This window comes from Melopsittacus undulatus, chromosome Z (genome assembly GCF_012275295.1).
Source record: "Melopsittacus undulatus isolate bMelUnd1 chromosome Z, bMelUnd1.mat.Z, whole genome shotgun sequence".
NCBI lineage: Eukaryota > Metazoa > Chordata > Aves > Psittaciformes > Psittaculidae > Melopsittacus > Melopsittacus undulatus.
The window spans coordinates 24,827,530-24,853,341 of NC_047557.1; the positions used below are offsets into that span (position 1 = coordinate 24,827,530).

At 41.9% G+C, this 25,812-nt stretch overlaps 1 protein-coding gene and 1 pseudogene across 3 annotated transcripts in view; both read left to right on the forward strand.

The window, feature by feature from the left end:
• The window catches only part of LHFPL2 (LHFPL tetraspan subfamily member 2), a 126,033-nt gene extending 104,476 nt beyond the window's left edge, over positions 1-21,557 (forward strand). For all 3 annotated transcript variants that reach the window (XM_034072763.1, XM_034072761.1, XM_034072764.1), the window contains 2 exons: positions 6,174-6,957; positions 21,145-21,557. In XM_034072763.1, coding sequence (XP_033928654.1) covers positions 6,528-6,957; positions 21,145-21,401 — 687 coding nt within the window. In that variant the 5' untranslated portion in view covers positions 6,174-6,527 and the 3' untranslated portion in view covers positions 21,402-21,557. The remainder of the gene's footprint in view (positions 1-6,173; positions 6,958-21,144) is intronic.
• On the forward strand, positions 21,457-25,625 carry LOC101880120 (uncharacterized; annotated as a pseudogene).
• Positions 25,626-25,812: the final 187 nt, after the last annotated feature.

Genomic DNA, 25,812 nt, shown 5'->3' on the forward strand with positions numbered 1-25,812 from the left:
ATTTTTTATCTGTAGGCATACATAGAAATTGGGCATTAGGACACATGAAGGATAGTTTAATTTAGGATTTTACATTTAAAAGCTCTGCCTTTGGTATGAAAAGGCTGAAGTAAACGGGGCATCATTCAAATGAATGGAAATGGCAAAGAAATGGCAAGAAAATAGGGATCTGATTAGAATAATTGAGTGAGCTTTAACTATTTTGCAAGATGTTTCAGTTGTACTTCACATTTTACATTGTGCTAACAGGATCAAGACATGACGCACTGTAACTCTACATTCCTTTTACAATTGAAATGCATCTGTCTATGAACAGAGTATGGCATGTTTTCAACAGCTTGTCACAATAATGCACTCATTAATATGCCTGTGCAAGTTTATAGCGTTTAAATATTTATGAGATATGCAAATGTTTGCTCTCCTTTAATTCAAAAGTGATGACTAATCAAAGCTTTGCTTTCTCTTCTTTAAGTAAAAAGCTCTTCTCTGGAATGTTGTTTCAGTAGGAAATTTGATGAAAATATGAAGGTGGATGGAGGGGACGGTATCTTTTGCTTATTCCCTGATGTTTGTCTGAATCTGTGCAATCAATTCAGCTTTAAAGCAACTTCTCCTCTTTTGTTATCTGACCCTGAATATTTTTGATTACTTTGAAATGTGTTGCATTTAAAAAACAAAACAAAGACACACTAAAGTGTCCAAGTGTCCCTCTCTCAGTCCAGGTGCTTCCTGTGGTGAGTTTGTACTCAGAAACTAGTACCAGCAGAGCACCTTGTGGTCTAAGAGAAAGCTTACTCCAAATCTTTTGGAACAACTTGTCTTTCTTTAAGTACTAATCCTTGTCCCTGTTCTCTTGTGACAGGGAAAGGTGATTAACATACTTTTTCTTACATTTGCAAGTCACTTGTGTTGGGAATAGAAATGCAGAGGTGAACCTTTAGCAAGATGGATTGGTGCCATCTCCTGAGAAATGCTGCTTGGTGTCTGGTCCACTATTTTGAAAATTGCGTGGAAGTCAGCAATAGCTTGCCTTCTCTTTCTGAACAGCAGCTTCTGAGAGAATGCACCTCCTGTGAGGGGACCAAGTGGGAGGAGAAGTTTATTTACTCGCAGTTATCACTCCCCCAGAAAATGAATACTCTCTAATGCCTATCCCACACTGTCCAAGCATTCTTCCTTCTGCCTCCATGGTTTGGTGGCTGCTTTGCTATGATAAGCAGGGTGAGCTCACAGTTAACTTGCTTGCTTGTCCAGCAATAGCTAAGGATGGAAGATGGATAAAGTGGGAGCTCATGTCGACCTGGGTGGGAGTCAGCTTGAGGTAATTGAGTCTTACTGTGTGAGCCTCTTTCTGTTTTAAATAGTGAGTCTGCAAGCATCAACATAAATAAGAACCACTTCCACTCTTCCAGTTCAAAGCATTTTCACAGTGTTTATAACTGCTAATGAACAGTGTTTCAGAGAAAGCAGAACCCAGGCCTTTAAGATTTGCACATTTTGGGTTATGAGATGCTCAAGCTTGTGTATTGTAAACAAAGTTTAGAAACTCCTCTGTGTAGTTGTACTTTGGACTGTAGCAAGCTTTAGAAGAAGATGTCTAATTGTGCCTGGATTTATTTTACAAATTGGGACCATTTCAGCAGTCTGTGTGGCCTTCTATTCAACTGTTTGTTTAAGACAAGCCAAAAGCCACTTATCGAAATATGATTTATTCTCAGTCTTGAGCTGACAGAACAAGGCTGGAAAGGACAAAAACTGAATTATAGGGTTTAGCCTGAGCCCAACTTCAGTCAAACCATGAGAGGAGCATGAAGGACTGGCCCTAACATTGTTCTGGAAAGTACTTACAGGTCTCTTGTACATTGCTTGTAGGACACCTTTTTAAAATAAACAGCTGTGGTATATGACTGACTCAGATTTGAACTTTGCAGCTGCTTCTTCCTATCTGCCTGATATGCCAAAGGAAAACCCTGCAGTTCAACATATCTAATATCAAAATGTTAATTTAAATATTATCATTTTATTCAACTTCTGACTTCCTGGGTTTAGCAGTGTAAGCAAAATGGAGGCAAGTATGTTTCTTTATCTAGTTCAGAAAAATAGATGTTATATATTTACCTGGCATATAGCAGTGTTGTGTAGGAAAAGATAACAGCTGAATAGTATTAGTTAGAAATGTGAAAATATAACTTGAGACAGAGTATCTGGCTGTCAAAATTTCTCTGTCAAAGAGGAAGAAAGTTTTGCTGATATTTTAAGATGGTTTGTTTTCTTAGAGTAAACAACCAAAAGATTTTTGCATCCAGGGATTCAGTTTATTCTCTCTGAATGCAGTGAGGATCTGATATTCCCACTGATGTCTTTTCACTGTGTTAGTCTTCACTTGAGGCAGAGCCTGCCCATGAGCATGATTCAGGAAGCAGAGTAAATAAGGCTGAATGTGTAGTTTTGACCTTTTCAAAAGCTGTGTGTCTGGGGAGCGATGGTTGGGTGGGATGGTACTGCTGAGACCCTCACACTGGGGAGCTGCTGTGGTGTGCAGCTTATGTGAGTGCTTGTATGCGGGGCTGCTTTTCTCTTGGGGCGCCCACTTCCACAGCACAGATGACCTTCTTCCACACCTGAACAATTGAATAGGGGGAGGCCCGAATGACTAAGGGGCAAGCTTACTTTTTGTGTGCTTCCTCAGAAAGAATTATTTTGAATGAGTTAATACCAAAGGGGTTAAAGAACCATCATATATTTTGAATTTGGGCTGTCAAAGCAAATATTTTGACAGTCAGTCAGAAGCAGATATTGAGTGTCGTGTTGTGAAGAGCATAGAGTTCTGTCATGGAAGAAACTTGTTAAGGGTTTTCAAGCTAGCAAGGGCCTAGCTTGAGTTTGTTGAGCAAAAATGGAAGAAGCAGGGCAAACAGAGTGCTGGAATAAAGTGCAGTTATCTATCTGGAAAGGCTTCCATCCACATGCTGTTGGAGTTGCTTGAGAATTGGATAGAATCGTTTGGAAACTTGAGGTGTAGAGCGTGTTGGAAAGAAAAGAGTAACTACACAAGTGTGACTGAACTGTAACTTATCTTCAGTACTTTACCTGCAGTCTTTCCTTGCTAAGTCTTACAACTAAGGAATGGCCCTGCCCCTCCTTTCATCGGTGTGCCATACTACTTTTTCTATTTCTGTCTGCTCATGAGAAGGAGTTACATTTGTGTGGCCCCTGCCCTCTTTTGGTCTTGCCATCCTACTTCATATGTTTATGTCTATCATCTACTCACAAAAAGGAGTTGTAGGTGAGTTGCACTCCCATGCAAAGGCATCACTAGCGCAAGAATAAATTTAAACAGTTCACCCATGAATGAAAGTACATTGCTCTGGAGATACATTTTGTATCATAAGTTACGAGTTACCTGGCAAAAGCTGAATTGCGAAGGTTTCATTGGAAAGTGAGATATAATCTGTTGAAATGTAGTTATTGATGACATTGACTAACTTTTCAGTGCTATGAATTTTCCCTGTGTTTCAAAACAGGAAAGTATGTGTTCCAGTGAAGTCCTGAGATTTGACATGACCTCCACACCATCTTTAGACAGGCTGTTTTGCTTATGCAGTGAATTTTCTGAAGATACTCTGTTTTAAAATGTTACTGTAATTTATGCATGGGTATGCATTTCATATGGAAAAGAAGCTCATGGTTTGGTCTTTTCTTCTGATTCTAATATAGCACCCCATATTTTTTATCAGTGCCATGTCTTTATAGCTGCCAGTGTTCATCTGCAGTTTCCACCTACCTAGGTAAATACAAACTTTGTTCTCATCTGTATTCAATAAACAGCGTTTTCTGTTCAGCAGGTACAGAGTAAGCAGTAACAGCTATGATGTGTGTTCAAGTCCTATGTCTCTTGCACCTTAATTAAAATAAAAATGAAGTACAAAGATGAGGAGTTCATATGGGTGTGGTACTAGCACAGAAATACAGATTCCGACTCCACAGATTTGGAATTTCTCTTAAAAAATTCAAGACATTTTCTCTTAAATTCTCTTCAATTGTGATGATGTTAGAAGAATGTAGGTTTGCAGTGGACATTTCCTACATTCCATTTGTTATTTAAAGTGGAAATACTGAGAGAATTAACTTTTTTTTTTGGCAGGTTGATGTTTCATCTCTCTGTTATTACAAAGGGTGTATGCAAGTCAGCAGTCTGTCAGGTTCACATTTTCCTCCCCAAAATGGAAACTGAGCGGAACTGTTATCTCAATATGGCTAAAAGTACAACTAAATATGGTTTGGCTTTTTCAAAGCAATGCCATTATATTGAGCTAAGAGTGACAAAATTCAGTTGTTGCAGAGCAGCTTGAGTCTGTGTGTTTTCTAATACCAAAGGAGTCTGCAGATCTAGACAAGGGAGAAAAATATGGATAATATCTTGAGAATGATTCACTACAACTACTACAGGAGGGAGTAGAAAGTGCTGGATGAAATTCTGAATGTGTTGAAGTTGTGGGTGTGTGTTTTGTTTCACATTCTGTGGGACTAGGATTCAACCACTGGGCTCTAGACCCCTAAGAAATTAAATACCAAACCCATGACAAAGCTGAAAAAAAATTGGGAATGCCTGTTTTCCTGGCATCTGCTGACACCTTTGTGCTTGGCAGCAGTGAGGTCCAGATCTGGTTCTCGGTTCTCTTGGCTCCAGTTCAATGTTGGTATTTTGTTTTTTTGTGAGGAAAACTCGGAAGTGCTATGTTCTCATCACAGAGGGAGTAACATTAGGGTACTTCCTGCTCCCACCCTTGCCTTCAGGTGACAGAATTTCAGTTCAAACACAGAGGCATGTGCTATGACCCATGTTTACAAATATGCAAAGGGTGGGTGTCAGGATGATAGAGCTAGGTTTTTTTCAGTGATATCCAGTGATAGGACAAAGGTCAATGGGTGTAAACTGGAGCATAGGAGGTTCCATGTTAACATCAGGAAGAACTTCTTTACTGTGAGAGTGACAGAGCACTGGAACAGGTTGCCCAGGGAGGTTGTGGAGTCTCCTATGCTGGAGTTATTCAAGGCCCGCCTGGACAAGTTCCTGTGTGATGTACTCTAGGTTACCCTGATCTTTTGAGGTCCCTTCCAACCCTTGGGATTCTGGGATTCTGTGATTTGTTATTTTGAGGCCAGTATTTGGGTACAAGTTCAATGTACACTGATCTCTGATTGCCTCTTGCATTAAGATAAGTGTAACTCTGGGAATATCATGAGCTACTGTTCAAAGGCAGCATAAAGACTTGGGTAAAGCCCTGGGAAGGGGGGAACTCAGAGGAGTCAGGAAGCTCCAGGCTGACTGGCAGCCTCTCTTACTGGGGCTCTTGGCCACTTGGTAGCAGCTGGGGTGTTTTTCCGCAGATTCCTGTTTACAGTGGTGTTAAGTCTCCAGAGGCTGGTGGTGGTAGCATCAGTTCAAGATGAGTTGTGTGACATACCTGCAGGCAGAATGCTTTTCTGAATCAGTGGTGCAAACCTGGATACAGAACTCGGGGAATCACTGTTCCCGCAAAACTCAGGCTTCAATGCGATGGGCTGTGTCACCACACAGCAGGGTGGGCTGTCTCAGCTGTAGTCCTGTTTGCAACCTCTTGAGGATGGTGCTGGCTCATCTGCAGTCAGTAAAAGGTTGGAAGGTTGGAACAAGGTTCCTTCATTGCCCTTTGCACTCAGGTGCCCACAGCCCGAGGAGCTGTGCCTGGTTTCCGTCACAGAGGTGTGACGTGTTGCCTTCCCAAGCTGAAGGCAGGAGCTGTGTGTCTGTGAAACTGCTTAAACATGTACAAGTATTTTGCTGAGTGTAACTGCCAGCAACCTCAGTGATTTCTACCAGAGGAAGATGATGGTGTGCTGGTAGGAGTGGGTGGGACCACTGGGTGTGACTGAGACCTTTGCTTGAGAAGTGCTTGGCAAACACCCACAGTGGGATGGGGCAGAGCAGATACTGTAAGTACTGCTGGGCAGCCAAAGGTTAATCACTCTGCTGGGACAAACCCAGGAGGTTTCCAGCAGGCTCTCCTTAATCAGCCCTTGTTAGAGCGATTGCATTTTGACGTGGATCTGCACTAGATCTTGCCTCTTTGTGGGGGTGGAAATGAAGACTTTTTCTCACTACTGATGTGTTGTCTCATTTTTTCTTGTAGGTGTGTGATGTCAGACAGTGGGCAGTCCTTTCAGCCTCCACCACCAGCCTGCAACATCATGTGCCAGTATGAATATTAAGAAAGAAGAGTGTACTTCAGAGCTCAGCATCCCAGAAAGAAAAAAAGAGGAACAGAGAGAACAAATAACTGCACTGCTTGCAAAACTTGGGGCTGTTTACTTTTTCTTCTGAGAAGCATCATCTTGGCATCTCTGAGACAGCTGAAAAAGCAGGGAGAACAGCTACTGGGATTTTCTTAGGGTCCTTTTTTTCTTTTTTAACTTAAATTTTTCCTCCCCTTTTACCTGGATTTTAAGACTGTCAGCTGCACTGATCACAGGCACTGGACATCAATATGTGTCATGTCATTGTAACGTGTCGGTCAATGCTGTGGACTCTCCTGAGTATTGTGGTGGCTTCTGCAGAGCTCATAGCTTTCATGAGCGCAGACTGGCTGATTGGCAAAGCAAAGCCTTCAAGCTCTGAGGATGCAGACAACGGAACAGGGGGGTCACAGGAACCTTACCGTCCGACTCTGGGCATCTACGGGCGCTGCACCAGAATCTCCCACATGCAGTTTTCTAGACGAGACACACTTTGTGGTCCTTACGCCGAAAACTTCAATGAGATTGCCAGTGGGTTCTGGCAGGCAACTGCTATTTTCCTAGCCATGGGAATTATGATTCTCTGTGCTGTGGCATTTGTGTCTGTCTTTACTATGTGTGTGCAGAGTATTATGAAGAAAAGCATTTTTAATGTCTGTGGGCTGCTACAAGGGATTGCAGGTACGTGTATGTTGAGAGCAACAAAAGTTTTTAATTTTGGGGCCATTCAGCTAAAGAAATGTACTGATTCTGCCCTGTCTACAGATAGATGGCATTAGACCCAGAGCAGTTCTATACACTGGTTGTTTATTCAAACAAAACTGAAATTTATAGCTACACAGCATGTAATACATTGACATTGGCAGCATAGTTGCAGCCTGATGTGTGCCAAAATGAGCTGACCAGTGTTGCTTTTGTTTGCCACTTAGTTTTTTCCCTCTGAATTTTTTTCAGTAACAAAAACTTCTCTCTTTTGTTACCAGCAGAGAACAAAGCTAATACATTGAGGCAGTCTGTATCCCTCTCTCTAGTTCTTTTCTGTGGACTGAAGGCAGTTCTTTCAGGGTCTCAGAGGCTTTGTGGCTGTGGTCAGCACAAATAACCACCCCAGGGATAAGAACAGACTGCAGTCACACACCCAGTTCTCCAGTGTTTCCTCTAAGCAGCACCCTTCAAGGCTGTGAGCTTGACAAGGAACACCTTAATGATCAACTCTTCCTGTAGTCAGCATATTGTTCAGCTGCAGTTACACAGCTCACTGAGCTTCTCTTCCCACTGTCCAAGAATCAGCTGTGCTTTGCCAGAAAAGATGAATTGGTTCTAGAGATTTGGTGTTTCTGCTTAAACCCATGGATTTAACAGAGATTAAATGACTGTTAGTAAACCACTGCTGGATAGCCCAAGTTAGAGAAGTACTTGGCTTTCTGTACATGCCAGTGAGCCGCAGGGAGAACCTGTCCTATATGCAGGTTTTCCCCTTGTGTGCTGTACATGTGTGGTCATCCGGAAGAGAAGTCTTCTTTTTGATCTACCTCTGGCAGCCCTCAGATACTTATGAGGAGGAAGGGAATGGCCAGGGCCGCCTTCTTTTTCCCTCTTGGTTGTCCTCTTAAGCAGATGTTTTCAATTCATGAAAATAATTTTGTTGCAACAAAAATTGTTGCAAAAAAGATTTAACTTGTTTGCTCAAAATGTGAATCCGGCTTTTCCCCTCCTGATCTCCACTGAGGTGATCAAATATGTCTGTGGCGGCTAGTCAGGAGGTAATGACAGGTGTTAAAACCTTTATGAAGCTGGTTGGTTTCATTTTCGTAGTTGAAACCTAAATTAATCAAAGCACACATGGGGATGTAGGCTAAAACTGAATTTGCTGCTTGCTGCAGCCCTCCAGAGCCAGCAGTATGGGCTAGGGACCAGCTGACACTGGCTCCTGAAATACTAGCACAGTGGCTGTCACCATCCTCCACTTCATGCATCTTGAGTATAAAAGTGTACTGCTTATTTCATGTCACCCACAATGTAAGGTTTGTGCTTCTGGGGCAGAAGTAAGTCACTAAATTTGCTTGTATGATGATATACAATTAGCAGATGAATATCCTTTAGATAAAAATTACCAGGTTTGCTGTAGTCATGCCTGATTTACAGAATTTGCCAGAACCAGTGCAACAGGAAAGTAGCTTGCAGTGCAGATTTAGCCAGTGGAAGATTTTAGCTTATTGCTTTCTTTGCCCTGTACTTCAGAAATAATCCATGAATCCTGTTTTTCAGGAGGTGACATTACTTCTTTTCTGTTGAAGGGGAGAGATTGGTTACCAGCATCAGTATGTGTTTGGGATGATGGAGTTGGGTCTATTGAAAAGATAACTTTACTTACAACTCTGACACCATCTCAAAATATCTAGTCTAACATCAAGATTAGCAGAAAGTAGGTTTCTGTTTGCAACAGCATGTAGTGGTGAGAATATGTATGCAAATTCTGTTTTGGTATCAAACCAGTTCTATCGGTAATGAGACTTGTGACCTCAAGAAGGAACAACGTGGTCCATAACGCATTTCTTATGTGTCAGGTAATGGACCAGTCCTTTTTGAGCTGTACTGAGGATAGGAGTACTTGCCTTCTTTCAATTCAGATAAATGTCACAGCATGAAACTGGGTAATACAAAGGTCATGTTACTGAAACTGTTGCTATGGGAAGTACACCTGCCAGTATTTGCAGCCAGGTGTCTTGTGTCTAGCAACTCATTGTCTCAAGATGAATTTTACAGGGTCCACTGGTACATTTGTGTCAGTAGCATTAGAGCATCTGCTTACTTTGTTGAAATTATTTTCCAGCAGTTAATTATCACGGCTGTTAATTTCAACTTTCTCAGTTCCCAAGTTTTGGAAACTGCTTAAGGAAGTTGTTCAGGAGGGACAGTTCTTACAGTATGGTTAATCCATTCAGGCATTATGATAGACTAATGCCCTGATCCAGATAAATAGATAGAACCCTGACTTAGTCACATTAACCATAAGATCATTCTTTCAAATGTGAACAGTTGTGTTTTAATAAGAGTAGAGAAGAATTCACACAATCATTTTATCAGCCTATACAGTACAATATTTGCAAATATGTCAAACATCTAATTTTCAAAGATGAGATGCATCTATGGCAAAATCATCTACAGGAACTCAGAATCTTGCAGACTTAATCTCATTTAAAGTCTCTATATCTTTGTAGTGGAGATTTAATATAATTAAAAACATACAACAAGTTAATTAATTCCAGGAATTCATACTGAAAAAGCAATAACAAACACCGGATATATCTTTTCAGTCTAGCAGTACTGGTTGTGACCTGGATAATGCCTACAGTGAAATTGCAGAACAGAAAGCAGCATCTCTTCTGTTACAGTCCTCAGACAAATGTGCAGACTCTCATTTAGGTCATCAGGAAGGAGACATATACATGTCTGGTGCATAAAGGAGTTATGTTTTGAGATAAAATTAGAAATACAAAGCCATAAAGGGAAAAATATGGCTCTTGTTTAAACTCCTGTAATTCATTTATCACACATTTTCAGACTGCAGTGCCATTCATTCTGAAGCTGTAGAAATGGTAATCAGTAGCCCTAGTTTTTGAGATATCTGAGGATCATTTAATCTGAAAAAGCATCTTTTCTCCGCAGTAGAGAGAGTGCGAAGAATGGAGCCATGTAATTAAATAGATAATTACTACCCAGCAGAAAGAAGACCAGGCAGACTTTAATTTGAACGTCTTTTGGGGGGAAAGTATTCTATTTTTACAGTCTGTAAATAACGTGAAATGCGGAGACTAGAAGAGGCAGCATGTTATTGTATGGTAGCTGATAAGAACCGATTGAAAGTAAATTTTCACAGTAATCACCTAGTTATAGGTAGTAAATAAGTGGTGATCCTATATTGACTAATCTTGGTATTGGTATATATAGGATAGTTGCATATATGTTTACAAGCCTTACTGGGCTTGGGTACTTTACTTTGGCGCTAAATAATATAAACAAGGCCTGTTCTTAAAGTGGGAAGCTTAGGACAGGGCCAGAAACAGGTTAAGCATCTGTTTCTGACACAGTTTACCCTGTGAAGTTTATCATAAACAGCTTTTGTTGGCATCTTCTTTTAACCTGTAAGAACATGGCTGGGCAGAGCTGGCACCTGTGTTTGTTTCCCTGTGAGAAGCTACACTGCCATGTGCCTGGAATGGCTCTGGGGAGAGCAGAGCTGAAAGGGTGCTGGTATGTTTCATTTCTGTTACTCCTGCTCTGCTGTGCTGGAGTGGGGTTGCTTTGCCAGGCAGGTTTGCTGGAAGGGGATAAAATAGCTCCTCTCCTCTGAAGTCTTTCCAGAATGGTGATGGCTTCATCTGGAAGGCCTCTCATGAGTCACCCATTTCTCACCACTTTCTCTGCTCACAGTCCACTGTCTCCTAGCTCAAATGGAGCTTGCCTAAATGGGTTTTGGACAGAAGCATAAGAAACCCCAACAACCCAAACATGCGGAAATCTGGTTGCATTAGTCCGATGGCTGTGTCCCAGTCACGTGCTGAGGGGTGTCTCTGGTTTGGCTGCATTTTGCTGTTGTGAGGCTTAGCAGGCTGTGTTTCTGGCGGTTATGCCTTTGACAGGTATATGTCCACTCAGACAAAGCAGTGGTTTCTGTCCTCAAAGGCTGGTGCACGTGGGCCTGGACTTAGGTTCCCTGAGCCACTTTGACACAGTGTCTGCTAGGGCCCAGATACTGCAGGTTGAAGCTTCCTGCTGTCACCCCAGCAGTTTCTCCTCCAGCACTTCTGGAGGATGGCTCAGCTGGCTTTTTCCCCTGGCTCTTGTGCTCAGCCGCAAGCAGTGGAGTCTCTCCCGCAGTGCTTTCTCTTTCCAGGTATCTCACAAGCTCCCCTGTATTCATTCCTCTGTCTTTTCCATGATTTCTTTATTGTTCGTGTCTTCTCCTGTCCCCTGCTGTGGCACTTTCGAGGGTTCCTCTATCAGAAACTGCTGCAGCACCTGGATAATAGCTCAGTTCCAGCAAGGCAGCTTTACCTTCAAATGTAAGGAAACTTCTCCACAGTTTTCTATGATGAAGAAGTGAAGCCCAGTTGGAAGGCAGCTGTGTCTATAGCAGTCTGTCTTTGCTGCTGGAAGAGTTTGTTTTACATCTTTTGCACTAAGAAGCAGTTCAGCATGCTACACTTACGGGTCATCATGTCCATTATTGAGGCTGTGTGATTAGGAGGGTGGCCTGAGCAGCATGTGATGGGAACCATCTGCAGGGGAAGAGGATTGGAGCTGCTTGTGGGGGTGTATGAAGTAGGATCCAGCTGCTCAGGGTGGGCTCGTGGTGCGGGTGCTGCATGGCTCCAGGCTGCTGGAAGGTAAGGAGGCCACTGGGAGCTGCGAAGGAGGAAGCTGAGAAGGAAGCGGGAGGTCAGCCAGGCCTCTCCTTGGAGAGGAGAGAAAAAGTAGAAGAGGGGTGGGGGGAGTGCACAAAGCTGCTAATACTCTTTGATGGTCAGAGCATGATGTGATAGATCATGGTAGTTGCACAGGAGTGCAGAATGTTCTGTTGTAGGTAGTAGCATGCTGTAAAAAGGCATTTTGTCTGAGAAAGGGCTGAACTGGTGAGCAAGGAAGAAAGCACCTTGTGAGCTCAAGATGCTGCCCATGGGCAATGGAAGCTGTTACTCAGCTGTGTTGCTCAGGCAGTAGGAGAGCACAGAGAGTGGTTTTGCCCTTGAAGGCGAGGAAGCTTCTTGTTTGTCTTTCTAAAATGCAGAGCATGCATTTTCCAAAAAGCGTATTTCCTCTTGGATTCAGCTCAGAGTTCTTCTTTTCTGATGCCAAAATTCTGAATTCTTGGGGTAGAAAGGAAAAAGAAGGGGGGGGGGGTTTCTAATGGAAACCCTGACAGTCTGAACTGCTTTTGCTGTCTGCGGTATAGTGCTTCCTGTAACCTATATGGCCAAATGCCAGCACGACATCTAAGATGCTTGGCTGCTGGAAGTTCAAGCAAGGGGGATTGCTATATTGCAATATGCCAGGGAAGAAAAATTGAGTTCGAGTGCTAAGTTGCTGTTGAGCTGGAGAGGGAGTAACTTCAAAGGAATGAAGATTTCAGTGTTTTGTTAGATTTGGTGGTCAGCTCATCTCCTGTGCTACCAGGGCTGGCATGTGGGAATAGTAGACACCTAACAGATTACGACAGAAAAATACACAACCCCCCCAGCTTTTCAGTGATCAAGTGGCAGCTGATTTTCCTGGAAGCATAAATCTCTTCCATTAAATGGTGCTCACTATGAGATTCTCGTGCCTCCCATTGAGAAGTGTTTCACTGTTTCACAAACACACCGTGATCCCTTACCTCTGCTAGGGTGGGTGAGGATCTGAGAACTTTACACCTCTGCCCTGGCAATGTGAGGTAAGAACATGCTGGCTGGACCTGAGAGGCCAGAGGGATAGCTGGGCTCCCTTTCTGTCAGATTTTTCTTTCCAGACCTTACAGCCAAGACCGATGCTGCTGTTCATATACAGGATGCGAACATTAGAAGAATATTTAAGCTCAACAAATGCAGTATAATCACTCAAATGCAAGAAAGAAGATGAAAGCACTTCTTTCAGAATAAGGGTCTAACTCATGTTTAGCTCCAGTCCTCAGTGTGTCTGGTGTGATGGTGAAGGAAATTAGTGGGTTTCAGTTTTGGTTCCTTCCACAACACAGATGACCCATACTCTACTACTGTACAACCCATAAAGCTACCTGAAATTCACCGCTTGCTGCATCCTCCTTCACCTTTTGCTTCTTGCTCAGCCTTAGCTCCTCTGAAGCTCCTGCTGCCTGCTCCCCCAAGGGCTTGTCTGTGCAGTGGGATGTGCAGATCCCACTGGACAGTATTGAGGAGATGAAACACCATGACAAATACGACCTACAGCCCTTTTAACTCTTTGCTTTAGTCCAGGCAGGTTGTTGGTTCAGCCTCCCTTACAGAGCTGTGATCAGGAGGTGGTGGGTTTCATTCCATTTCTGCTGATTCAGCATAAGCAATTGATGGTTTGGAGGTCATGGTGCTAACTGGTTGAATAACAGTGGATTATGGTGAATGGTGTGAAACATACTGGGTCTTTTCCTCTGCTTCTTTCATGGATGGAATATGGTCTGATACTTTCTTCCCTAACTCAGGAGCTTCCTGAATTTACTACCACAATTCAGTTTCTCATTTAGCAGCTTCAAGCCTTTTATTGGGCAATCCTAAATTAAAAACACTCAATGCTTCATTGACTTTTAAGGTAAAATGCAAGAGGTGATCAGCTCTCACACCTGTGCCTGAGCAGTGGTGCTCTGAGTGGAGATGTCTTTGGTTACCTCTGCACTTGTAAACATTTGGCTTTTCCCCTATAATGTGCTTTATCTTCACTTAATTGCTGGGTTTGCATTCGCTGCATGGGAGCTCGTAGTGTGGTGACATGACTCCATGTGGCTGGTGGGCAGCATAGGGGCAGTGCTGTCACTGCAAGGCTTGGGGCTGATCTTACTTTGAGTCTCCATATTTCCTTCCCTCTTACCTAACAGGGACTCTGAATACATACATAAAAATTATTAAAAGCTAATGGCAAATTTGCCCTTCCCTCTCCCGAAAACAGGAGTCTGCAGGCTCAGGCTTTGTTACAGGGAAATCCAAGCAGCAAAAAAAACCCAAACCCCAGATCCCTCATATTATGTCATCCTGCCAAAGCAACCCACATCAAGCTGATAAACTGACTTATTTTGGGATTTTTCTGTGGATAACAAAATATACTTCAGAGCTGAGACTCCCACCAGCAATCCCCCACACTGTATTCTTGTCCCTGTTTTCACACCCCAACATCAGTAATGCCATAAGAAGTTTATATATGTTTGCATAGGTTAGGTTATGAATGACCATCTTTGATTTCTTTAATATATGGGAAAAGCTGCATGAGCAAATAGTATAGTTAATTTACTGTTGAAGAGTAGGGATCTTATCCTTTTCTTCAGCTTAGGGAGGGCAGTGATTAGGGAACTGCTTTTTCTTCTGGTAAATGCTTACCCTGAGACAGTTTTAAAGGGAAAAAAATACGTGTGCAGGTTTTGAGACGTCACTTGGTTACACTTTTAAACAATAAATTCTTCTGCCTCAGCTTAGGGTGTCCTAGGTACACTGTAATCTGTACATGACTGTAGTCCTCTGCAGTAACTGCAGGTATAGAGGTATGAATCTTGCCTCAGTGCGTTTCCCACTGGTAACCCTCCCCACCCCTAACAGCCATACTTCCAATTTATCCCAAATCCCCCCCGCTTGTGCAAACCTGCATTCTGTGTGGAGTTCTGGAAGGCTTTTTGAAGCACTGACCTTCTTAATGTTAGGAATTTTTCTTTCATTGTGCAGTGTTTCCAAGTGGGCCAGAGGCCGTCTCCAAGGCAGTAAGGGCTTGCAGAGTCTCCCCTTTCTTTTTGGGCAAAGACCTTCTTGCCTCTGGTCAGCTGCTTCCATTCAGTGGGTCTGGCAGTCACCCAGGGGATGGAGAGCAGCTGCAGAGGCACTTCTGGGACCTGGTGCTGAATGAACCATAAATGGTGCTCACTTTAGTGTCTCAACACATGGGTTTAGCATCAGCTATTGCTAGTGTGGAGTGCTGAGACCAGCACATCAGCTGGCCTGAGCCCACCTCATCAACTCTGATCTGATTAAAGTGGAGTTACTGAATCATTTCACAGGGCTGACAGTGCCTGCTATACAGCTGCTGAGTAGGAGGCCATCACTTTGGTTGTCTGCTGGTAGATGAAGAGATCAAAAGCATGCAAAAGCACCTTGTAGTATTGCTGCTGCAGTGGTTTATTAGGGACAGTTTGCATATGTGAAATCCCCCTTTAGTTAAGATGGGGTATTACATCTGTACACATATTTTACACATTAAATTCTTCAGGTATTCAGCCTACTGACACATTTAGAAGTACGAGGAGCAAAGGCAGGGTTATTTTGCCTGGGTGGTGCAATGCCCTTGGGGCTGAGTGTTAATCTCTTCTGGTTGTGAAGAAGATAAGAACAATCAGGATTACTGCTACTGAGGAAGTGACCTGCCTGGTGTTGTGCAAGGCTGATCCCTCCCTGCCTTTAGCCTTCCTCTTTTCCTTTCCTAAACTGTTGTTGCTCAGTTGTGCTGCTCCATGGGAGCCTGTTGCAGTGCCACCTCATTGATCACAGCTGCTTAATTTCCTGTTTCTTCAGCAGCATTTAGAAGCTTTTTCTGTTATTTTGCTAGGAAATGAGAAGATAGTTTCAGACTTTGCAATGGAAATTGGCTTTATTAGTATATGCTGTTGTTTAATATGGCACAACAGCAGCTGCACAGGAGACTGTCAAAACTAAATAGCATGCCTTCACTTAGCAAACAAGCATCTACTTAACCCCTGTCTTGAGGGTTGCTTCCAAGGGTGGAATCGAAAAGCTTTTACTCAGATCTGACCCCAGCACATAATAGGACATACAAATGCCCATAACGATAGAAGGGTCTGTTGGTTTTCCATGTTAGCCTGGCAGCACTACTGCAGTGTATAAAAGCCAGGAGGAACAATTGCTTGCTGCAGTTCCAGGCCCTTAGAAGGGGAGAGTTCTCAATGCACAAATGCAAAAAGGCTTCCTATAGCAAAAGCACTGTCTTCAGAAACAGCATTGCACTGTTGCACAGCCTGCTGTATTCGCATTAATATTTCCCAGTATGCTATAATGTTTTGCTTTGGTGTTTTAGAAGAAAGGAGTTGTTTCTCCATCCTTTGAATATGGAACAGATGATGTCTAATAGGTTGTCTGTTGTAGTCAGGAAATATATTTTAGTTTAATAATCCCAATGAATCTAAATCTCCTTTAAATTCTGTATTTCTTAGGGCTTCTTTTTGAAAGCAGGTAATGAGGGACTGATAATAAAATGTTATGTGGGCAAATTGCCTCCAGTGAATGATGGGAAAATGTTCTTGGCTGACAGACTAATACCAAAGATTTTTAGGTGAGGTCTTTGGATAAAACAGTAGTTTGAATAGTTTTCTGTTGTCATTCTTATGCATCTGGCAGCACTGTGTAGCAATCTTTCAGAGTTGTGTTCTAAGGACTCCTAAGAGGAAAGGTAAGTAACTGAGAGCTGGCAACAACTAACAATAAAGAAAACATTATGGAAAAATTATCACACTGATTTAAAGGAATGGGACAGAGCTAATTAAGAAGTAGGAACAAAGGTATGTGTACAGCAAAACCTGCACTCCCAGTTAAATCTAGAGCAGAGAGCAAGCTCAAACTCTGTGAGCCTGTAGAAAACAGTTTGTAATGTTTCCAAAATGAATTTGTTCCTCCCAGCAGAGAGAATAAACAGCAGTAATTCCACAGGTAGATTGTCTGTAAATGGAAACTCTCATGTATTGTACATCACCATGGAGAACTGGAAGGATCTGTTGCAGAAACTTAATTCAGACAGAGCATATTTTTGTTCTCTGTTCTTTCTCTTGAAGATTGGCTTCTCTTCAAAGCCACTGGGACAAGAACAATACCTGATTTATTAAGTAAAAGAAATCTCTATCATTAATATTTACTGTACTCCTGCCAGATCCGTCTCAAGGAAGACTGTTGACAGGAGATAATTGTTGCTTTATCAGACTGTGCTGACATAAAATTGCACAACATAAACTCGAGCTTTCTACTTTTATGGATAACAAAAGCTTAAGTGCCTGTATCTTAATTTACAGCATTAAATAGCTTAGAAAGCCACACAGTGCAGATTAAATACACAAGTGGTATCTGAATAAGTGTAAGAATAACTGGATCAAATGCACAAAACATGGGAATGACAGTAGTTAATCCAGAGAGCACCTTTTATATACAAATCTAGATTTTATCAGGAGCTGCTTTTGTGCTCTTGTGTGCAGCAAGTATAAATGAGTGCCAGGGATAAGGATGCTTGGCTTCCCTTTCCAGCCCCTTGAAAACTGCAGGCTGTGCTCTCCACCTTGTTTCATTCAGTGACATGATCACATCTGCTTCTGGCTCAGTGCCCCCCATCCAGCACCCTCCTCTGTCTTCCCCACAGGGACTCTTCAGAAAACAGCTTTGTGCTGTCCACAAACAACTGCAAAAACACTTATCTCCCTTCGACATATTTTTAGGATTGTCTCATTGCAGAGGCTGTAAAAGAAAAGGTAACCAGCAGGTGATAGGTTGGATGAGGTTATTGCCCGTATGCTGTTTGGGGTTAGCTCACACCCCATCTTTGCATGTTGTGTCTGAAAAGAACATTGTCAGCAATTGGGTGGCAAAATGGTGAGTAGAGATGCCAGGCTCTGTAGTAATGCAAGTAAATGACCAAAACTAGACGGCTACAGGCAGGTGAGCCGCAGGTGCTGAGCAGCAGCTACAGAAAGGCAGGGGTAGAGGCAGTTAAAGCTTCTGTCAAAGAAGCAAAGACATGTAAGGGACCTGGCCAGGCTCTGCCCTTTCTCATACACCGGTAAGAGAAAACCAGGGCTGAGACTTTGTATGTTTTTTTTCTCTTTGTGGCTTGTCTTGTCACAGCCTGGCCTCTGAGTGGTTTTGGTCAACTGTAAGAGCTTACACATGTGTTAAATGTAGATCAAGGCTACTTTGTTAGCTGTAGAAAGTGCAATCTGCCTTTTTTTGTATTGTATAAAATGGTTGTGGAGTTCTCTGTAGATTCAAGTTGGAGAGCACAGAGACTGATGAGCTATTTGTGTTGCATTTAACCGTTTTGCCTGTTGATAAGCAGACTGTTACTTCCCAAGCAGCAACACAACCTCTCCTACCTTGTTCTTTGCATATGGACATTTTTCCTTCCCCTCCCTTGCATTCATTTTCACAGAAACAGAGAGGTTGTTCTTCTTGAGGATCTCTGGAAATGGCTGCTCTGGTTACAGGCAGTTGGACAGTTAAGTGGTTTGAATTGCCGGTTTCTGCTTTAGCCCATGGTTTGCTCTGTTGGTGGTGGTAAAGCATCTTCTATGTTGTTTAAGCTGCAGGAGCCGTTGAAATTAGTTCTATAGCCTGTGAGCACCTCTTTAGTAGTTACTGGGAAGCAGAAGGCAAAGCTTCTCTTGATGGTTTTACTTGAGCGCCCCTTTTTGGGCAGGTAGGGAGAGGCAGGAAGGGATCTGCACAGCTCAGTTGTTGCTACTGGTACTGGAGCTGTGAGCTGAAAACTTGGTGAGGAACCTGTGCCTCTCCACTTGCTGTTAGCTAGCATGAAATCCAGCAAGTGCCCTTTCCATGGTGGGCATGCTGATCTGGCTTATTTGAGTCATCTTTGTTTACTTTTTCTAGCAAGTAGGAATCAGGTAGTCATCAAATGGGAGGTGCATGTCCTGATAAGCTTTCTGTCTGCGCTGAAATGGAGTAGTAAAAGGTAAGTTTGGTAGAGAAAACATTACTTTTTTTTCTTCTTTTTTTATGCTAGGCCTGTATATGCTTCACAAATTTAGCTCTCTGAAGGAGAAATCAGGTGAGACCCTGACCAAAGTTAAGGCCATAGTTAAGACTTTTCTCCAAATTTTGTTTTCATCTGTGAGAAAGCTGCTGTAGTTTATCCAGTTATGGGCTGTAGTCAGTGTTTCTCCAGGAATACTCTTACAAAAGAAATTCAGTAAACCCCTGATAACTGCACTTGACAGCAGCGCTGCAGCCTCTTTGGGGGCTGAGTTTATCAGCTTCAGGCATACATCACACAACTGAGAGCTTTCAAGAGTTGTTCTAGTTTTGGTGGAGAAGGACGTAGCTTCTTGGTGCTGGTTATAACTCAGCCATAAGGCAGGTTTCCTGTTAAACACTGGTTCTCTGGTTTGTGAGTGATGGGGAGGTGAACTTGAAACATTTCCTTCTTGGCAGCAACTATGTTGGCATTTCAGATCCAGCTTCTTAACTCAGTGGTTTTTAACTATCAAAAGGCTTGTGATCATCAGAGAAAATGGCGACCACTGTACAGTCAGAAAAACACATAGTGTGGTCATGCCGGTTACACAGAACAGGAAACTAGTGATGAATAGAGGAGAAGGAACTGTGGTGTTTAGTCTGAAGCAGCTGTGGGGCTCAGCAGGATGAGAGCACAGCTTATCCAGGTCTATCCAAGATAAAGCAGTATTTTATACTTAACGTAGTTTGGCCAGCCAGCCAGGAAACACTGCACAAAATTTGTCATTGGTTCTTCAATGTAGGCAGTGATGAAATCCCTTCAGAAAATGGATATCACTCACTAATGGATTTTGCTGCCCCAGAGAATAATGACATTTAGTTCATTCATGCTCATCATATTGTGTCATCGTTAGAAAAACGCTGGAGGAAGGACTTTCTTTTGTGAAATGTCTGGCATTCATAGACATTGACTTTAGATGGATGACAGGGTTTGCATTTTGTGTATATGAACTGCTTACTAGCTAGGACCCAGCTTTTCTTCATCAAGTGAGCAAGTTTTCTTGCATCTGGCTGAATTTCTTTAAACAAGCAATTGAAGAAGCCTAACATACTGTAAAATAGGCTAGTCTGAGGAAGATGCAAAAAAGTCTTTCCAGCTGTTCTTTGTAACCATTTACTATATGGGGAAAAAAAGGGAACTGTTTTCTGTCATTACTGCTTGGTAGAAATTTGGGGATTAGTTGAAATCTAATAGATAAATCAGCACCATACATAAAAAGTACAACTTTCAGCCCACTTCTAGAAGGCCTGAAACCACCCTTACTAGCTATTTTCATAAAAGCGCCAAGCTGAATAAAGGGCTTTACAGTGCAGGACAAACAAACCAGTAATATTTATAGGATCTGAAAGGTTGTGTTCATTTTCCAGATGAACTGGTTGTGTTTAAGCAAAAACTATTTTTCATTAATTCTTCCTGTTCTTCTGATTAAAATTTTAAAGAAAACAGAATGTAGCCACTAGCGCATTAGGCATTTTGATTAAATTTCTCATCTTTGTGCAAACACAAATCATGTGTTCATGGACTCCAGACTGGTAACGCATCTAGTCTGAGCTTTCTTTCTGGGCTGAGGCACAGCAGGAAGTTCAGGTAGTTTAGCAGGATTGGAAACTGTGGCTTTTGCTCCTGCATCACTGGAAATGTTTTCCCTCTCTAGCAGACAATCACCTGTTTTGAGGATCCCACTGTTTACCTGAGCACTGGGCTGACTCCAGGATCCTTTCATTGTGATAGCAGCTTACTGAACTGGCAGTGGTATTTTTTTCTATTGTCCCAATATGGCCAAATAAGCAGATGCAGTGTGAGGGTTGTTTTGTTGTGTTTTTTTTTTTTTTTTTTTTGGGGGAGGTGTTATGGTTGGGGTTTTTTTTTCTTTTTTCCAGGCAAGAAAATCAAAGTAGGAAAACTCCAGAGGAAAAAAGGTCAGAATGTTTATGATGATGCCTCAATAAAGCTGAGTGAGGGCTAGCTAAACACAAACTCAAAACCAGATGCAGACATTCATAAGTATTTGAAAAGTGCAAGTACGAACCATAGGTAGAGATGCTAGAATGTTTTGCAAGCTCTGTATGCCTAGCAGTAATGTCTGGAAACAGGATGCAGCAGAAACAGAGAGATTAAAATTAGGACTAGGCCATTGTCATCTGAAATAAGCCTTTCACAAGGAAAACCAGAGGTTAGCTCCAAGTTTAGATGAAAGACTGCATGGTGTGTACTAGGGAGCAATCAGTAAAGAAATGTTGGATGGATGAGGAAGAGTAGCCTTTTGCTAATCCTGGTACTTAGGAGTGAGTACTGACTATCATAACTGTTACAACATGTGCTGCATTTGGTGTTAAACTGGTCATTTGTTAAGCTTCTTTCTCTTTTTATTTCTAGGCCTCTTCCTTATTTTAGGCTTGATAATTTACCCTGCAGGTTGGGGATGCCAGAAAGCAATAAGCTATTGTGGACCTTATGCTTCTGCTTACAAACTAGGAGACTGCTCCGTGGGCTGGGCTTTCTACACAGCTATTGGTGGCACTATTCTGACGTTCATCTGTGCAGTCTTCTCGGCGCAAGCTGAAATAGCCACGTCCAGTGACAAAGTGCAAGAAGAAATAGAAGAAGGAAAAAACCTTATCTGCCTCCTTTAACTCCAGTGGGGAAAAGATACCAGTGCCTCGATCTTAATCTGCTTTCTATTGACTGGTCAAGCAGATCCACTTACTTATTTCTACCATTTGTGTGACTGAGCCCCATGCATCCCAGCCCCGAACTACTGAAACGGTCTTTCTCCCTTGCTCGGCAATGAGGATCAGAGAAAGAATCCCAAGAAAACAGAATGTAAATATTTGGGGATTTTTTTAGTTTCATTCTGTGATCAGGACACAGTGGAATATAGTAGTCTGACTGAGAGGTGAGGAATCATGTATATAGCAGGAATGTCGCTGTTATAACTGACAAATTCTGATTGATCGGATTGCCTTACCCACCTTGTCCGCTTTGAGGAATTTGGATTTAAAATAATAAAAGCCAGCACATTTTTTTTTTCTTACACAGAAAAGAGAAGCCTATTTAATTAGGCTTTGTTTCCAAGGGCTCCCCTCACTTGTGAATACTTCACCACCACCTTGTTCGGTACCATCCTTTTCACTGAGGTGCTTTTTGATATTAAACTCACTTAAAGTACAGTGCCTTCAAGACAGTAAATACACATTGGAGAGAGGAAAGCTGATGTGACAAAGTTTACAATGACCTTTAAACATCTATAAAGTTGAGTTCCTGCCAGGTTTGTCTTAAAACTTACAGTGCAAAGTGTGTGCCACTTGCTACATAGCAGGTACATGATTGTTTCCATTGGCTGAACAGAGAAGCTGTTATACTGGCTTTCACCTGACTTTGATAAAATTGCTTGAATTGTTAGAAATATTTCTGCAGCCTTTATTAATAAACTCCTGACATCCCAAGCAGATGACAACTCCCCACAGCATATCTGAGCATTGCCTTATGAATGCCAACAGCCTGGCCTGGGCTGTAGCCTCTCCTACAAATGTAGATCACATGCTGGACTTCAACAGTATTATTCTTTCTCTTGCCAGCAAGAACTCATTCCTAGTTTACAGATCAGTGTCTCATGACTCAGAGCCACATGAGTCCTCAAGAAATATACATTTTTTAGGAAGTCTTGCCAAATTCTACATGCCTGGAAAGATCTTTTCCTGGTTATTTTTAACCTGCTTGTAGTATGGACCCTTTTCCAACTCAGTCAGGGGAAATAAAGAGACCTTGCCACAAATGACATTCCTTTCTCAAAGACAGGTGGTTGCATTACTTATGGTGTTGCATCACTTACCTTTTAAATTTGTTTTCAGTAGTTCTGGTATCTTAAAAAACAAAGGAATGGTTTAACTGTGCAATAGGAGCATTGGGGATAATTCAGCTGAGTAGTAGTTCTAATTAAATACTTCATGAATTTTAGACTCCTTTTCTTACTTCTTGGTATTCTGTCATCATGCAATGACAGCATTGCTTTCTCTCACTCCACTGTATAATATGGAGCCAGAGATTCTTGTTCATGCCTGGTCAGTCCCTTACAGTCTGCTGTTACTTATTTGTAGGTATTAAGAAATCATTGTTAGTGTACAGGTAGGTAGCTGATTTCAATACGAGAGCTGTTTTGCAGTCATGCCCACAGGCGCAGGGCCGGGCTCAGGCAGGGGTGTACAGCAGGAGCCATGGTGATAGAGCACTCCTCCAGCACCTGTGTGCAGCACAGGCTTGGCCTAGCCAATCTATGGAGCAACCCAGGCCCAGCACTGGACCTGCATGTGTCCATGCCCAAAGCACCTTCAAGCCACACGCTGGGTGGGTACAGGGGTGGTATCTGAACCACTACACAGTACAGTCAACTTATGATGATATTAAAAAGGGACTATTTAAATCTAGTTGCTTCTTGCATTCACCTGCTCCTGCAACACATATCTTTCTACTTTAAAATGGTTAATTATCTTTTAAGTATATAATTTAATAAAACAAAAGTTATGGTCTGGAATCTTTTTTGCCAAGTGCCTGCACAAAGCAAGATTGTAACAAATCAAAATTATTAGCACAGAGTGGTGTCCAAGGACAGAACTCACAGTCAGCACATCCTGTCCACACGTTTCTCCCTGTCATTCTCCGGCACAGACGTGTATGATCTGAACAGGCACTTGGCTGTCCCTTATTCCACACAGCCGCACTCCTGATGCTCCTCCTGATCCTGCTGCTGAGGCATGTGCCAGGCCATAAGCTCAGCAGTGATCCTCTGGGTTCTGCACATGGGGTCAAGGAAATACAAGAGTAGCACGAAACTCAGCTAAAACCTGATTGTGAAAGAGATCTTCAGTTTTAGCTTTTCTTAGGTGGGTAGCAATCCAATGTCCATTTCACCACAAATCTTGACTCTATATAAGGGTGACAAATGCTGCTTTCGCTTAAACACTTCTTTAGTCAGAACAAGGTCAGTTCTTCCAAAAGGTTTAGAGGGCATATACTGCTTTGGCTTAGAAGTAAACAGTGACCAACCTTCATTTACATTACTAGCTGACCTCTGCTGTGACCTACAGAATGCTTGAAAATTTTAATAGTGCAGTTTTTAAGTACAAGGTTGGTATTTTTCAGTGGCTGTTTTGCTTTTGTTTGCCTTTGTAACCAAGAAGAACCAGCTTTTCTCCTTGTTGCTGGTGTACTATCAACTTGCTCTGCAATAACATAATCAGCTAACTTGCAATATCCATGTTCATCATGTAGCACAGATAGAAGACAGGCTGGGAAGAAATACAGAAAACAACCAATCAGAATTTTTTTTCTCAGGGTTCTGTTTTTCTAGCAAGTGTTAAGATGGTCTGTATTGCAAATTCTGTTTTCCTGGATGAGGTTTTCAGGTGCAGGGTGCACTCATTAGCTTTGACACCTGTTTAAAGTTATTCCTGAAGTTCATCTCAGCAGTAGCTTTCAAAAACATATATATAAACAAACAAACAAAAAACAAAAAAAAAAAACAAACCCAAACCAAATACCAGCTTAAAGCTAATTTAATTAATTCCATGAGAAGGCTGTGGAGTGTAACTGCTTCTTAATGTTCTTAATGTACAAGCACTGCATAGGAGCTAGAAGAATTTGTTGTGGATTCTTTAAAACCTGTGTGCCAATTACTTAAGTTTAACTTTGTGGTATTGAAGAATTCTTCAGACATCTGTGGTTTGATAGACTTCATAAACTAAACTTGTATTCTCTAAAGTGCCATAGACCTTTTTTTAATTGTAGCATATTTAAATATATATATATATACACAAACGTGTGTGATATGTGCAATACCAGGAATGGATTTTATTGTGTTTGGAGTTTGATTTTTTTCCTTAGTTTTTGCTTTTAAACAACATATTTGAAAGGGAGTTCCCATGGAAGAAGTGGCTGAGGTTTTGGTGGTGTGGACAAACTAAAGCATGACATAATGCAATAGAATCACTAATTCTGATGATTAATAGAACAGTCGTAAGAGCAGGTTAAAGATTTATCAAAAATATCTTCTAGATTCATCTAAAATGCTCAGATCTATATACTACAGACAGTTCAACTGTGAACTGTGTCCATCCCTAGCATTGAAAAGGCTCAGCAAGGTTTCTTAATGTGCTTTAATTGTAACATGGCACTGCAGAAAACATTACTACTGAGCTATTCCTGGACTGCCTGTATCACCTTTGTATCTATTTTACTCAATAAAGTCCTCTGGATTCTAATTTTTTTTTTTCCCAGCCAAATCATTTCCTTTTTACACTGTTATTCCATCCCAGAGTATCTCGTCCTAGTGGTAAACAAAGAGGAGCTCAAGTCTTTCTCAAAAGCAGTGGGTTCTGGTGCCCATCTCAAGGGAATGACAGAGCCCAATAGCAGCAGAGCATGGCAGCAACATGTACAGCACAGTTGTTCTGTACAGAACAGCAGTCACAGCAGTCCACCACAGTCCACCTGGAGTAGATTTTGAGCATAGTTTATTTGTGGTACTATTTTCCTGTTCTTGAGTCACCACTATGTACATTTGTTAGCATGAATGATGTACCTGATGTGTTACTTTTAATCTAAATTTCAATTAAAATGTGAGTTTTTGACCTTTAACAGGATTCTGACTACCTTAATGCAAACATACTGGACAAACTGAACCACAGCAAGGTAGTTTAATCATAGCATTAATAGTATGTAAGATCCCAAGCCACTGATATTGTAGTTCAGATTTCCATCTGATTTTAACAGTTATTACCACTTACTGGTCAAAAGTATGTGATCTGAAGGTGTAGCTATGTGTAACACAATACATTAAAGACACTTTCTAATTGATTGTATGCCTGACCAATGTTTTTCATTTGCAGCTAAAGCACTGCCATTCCTGTCTCATGAAACAGAGTAACAAAGGTTGTAAATCAAACACTGCTTAATTATACAGACATTTTAAATGCTGTTTGCCACATTGTTTCTTGCCTTTCACCTGTGACTTGACAAACACTCCAGGGAAGTCACATACTGTTCTCT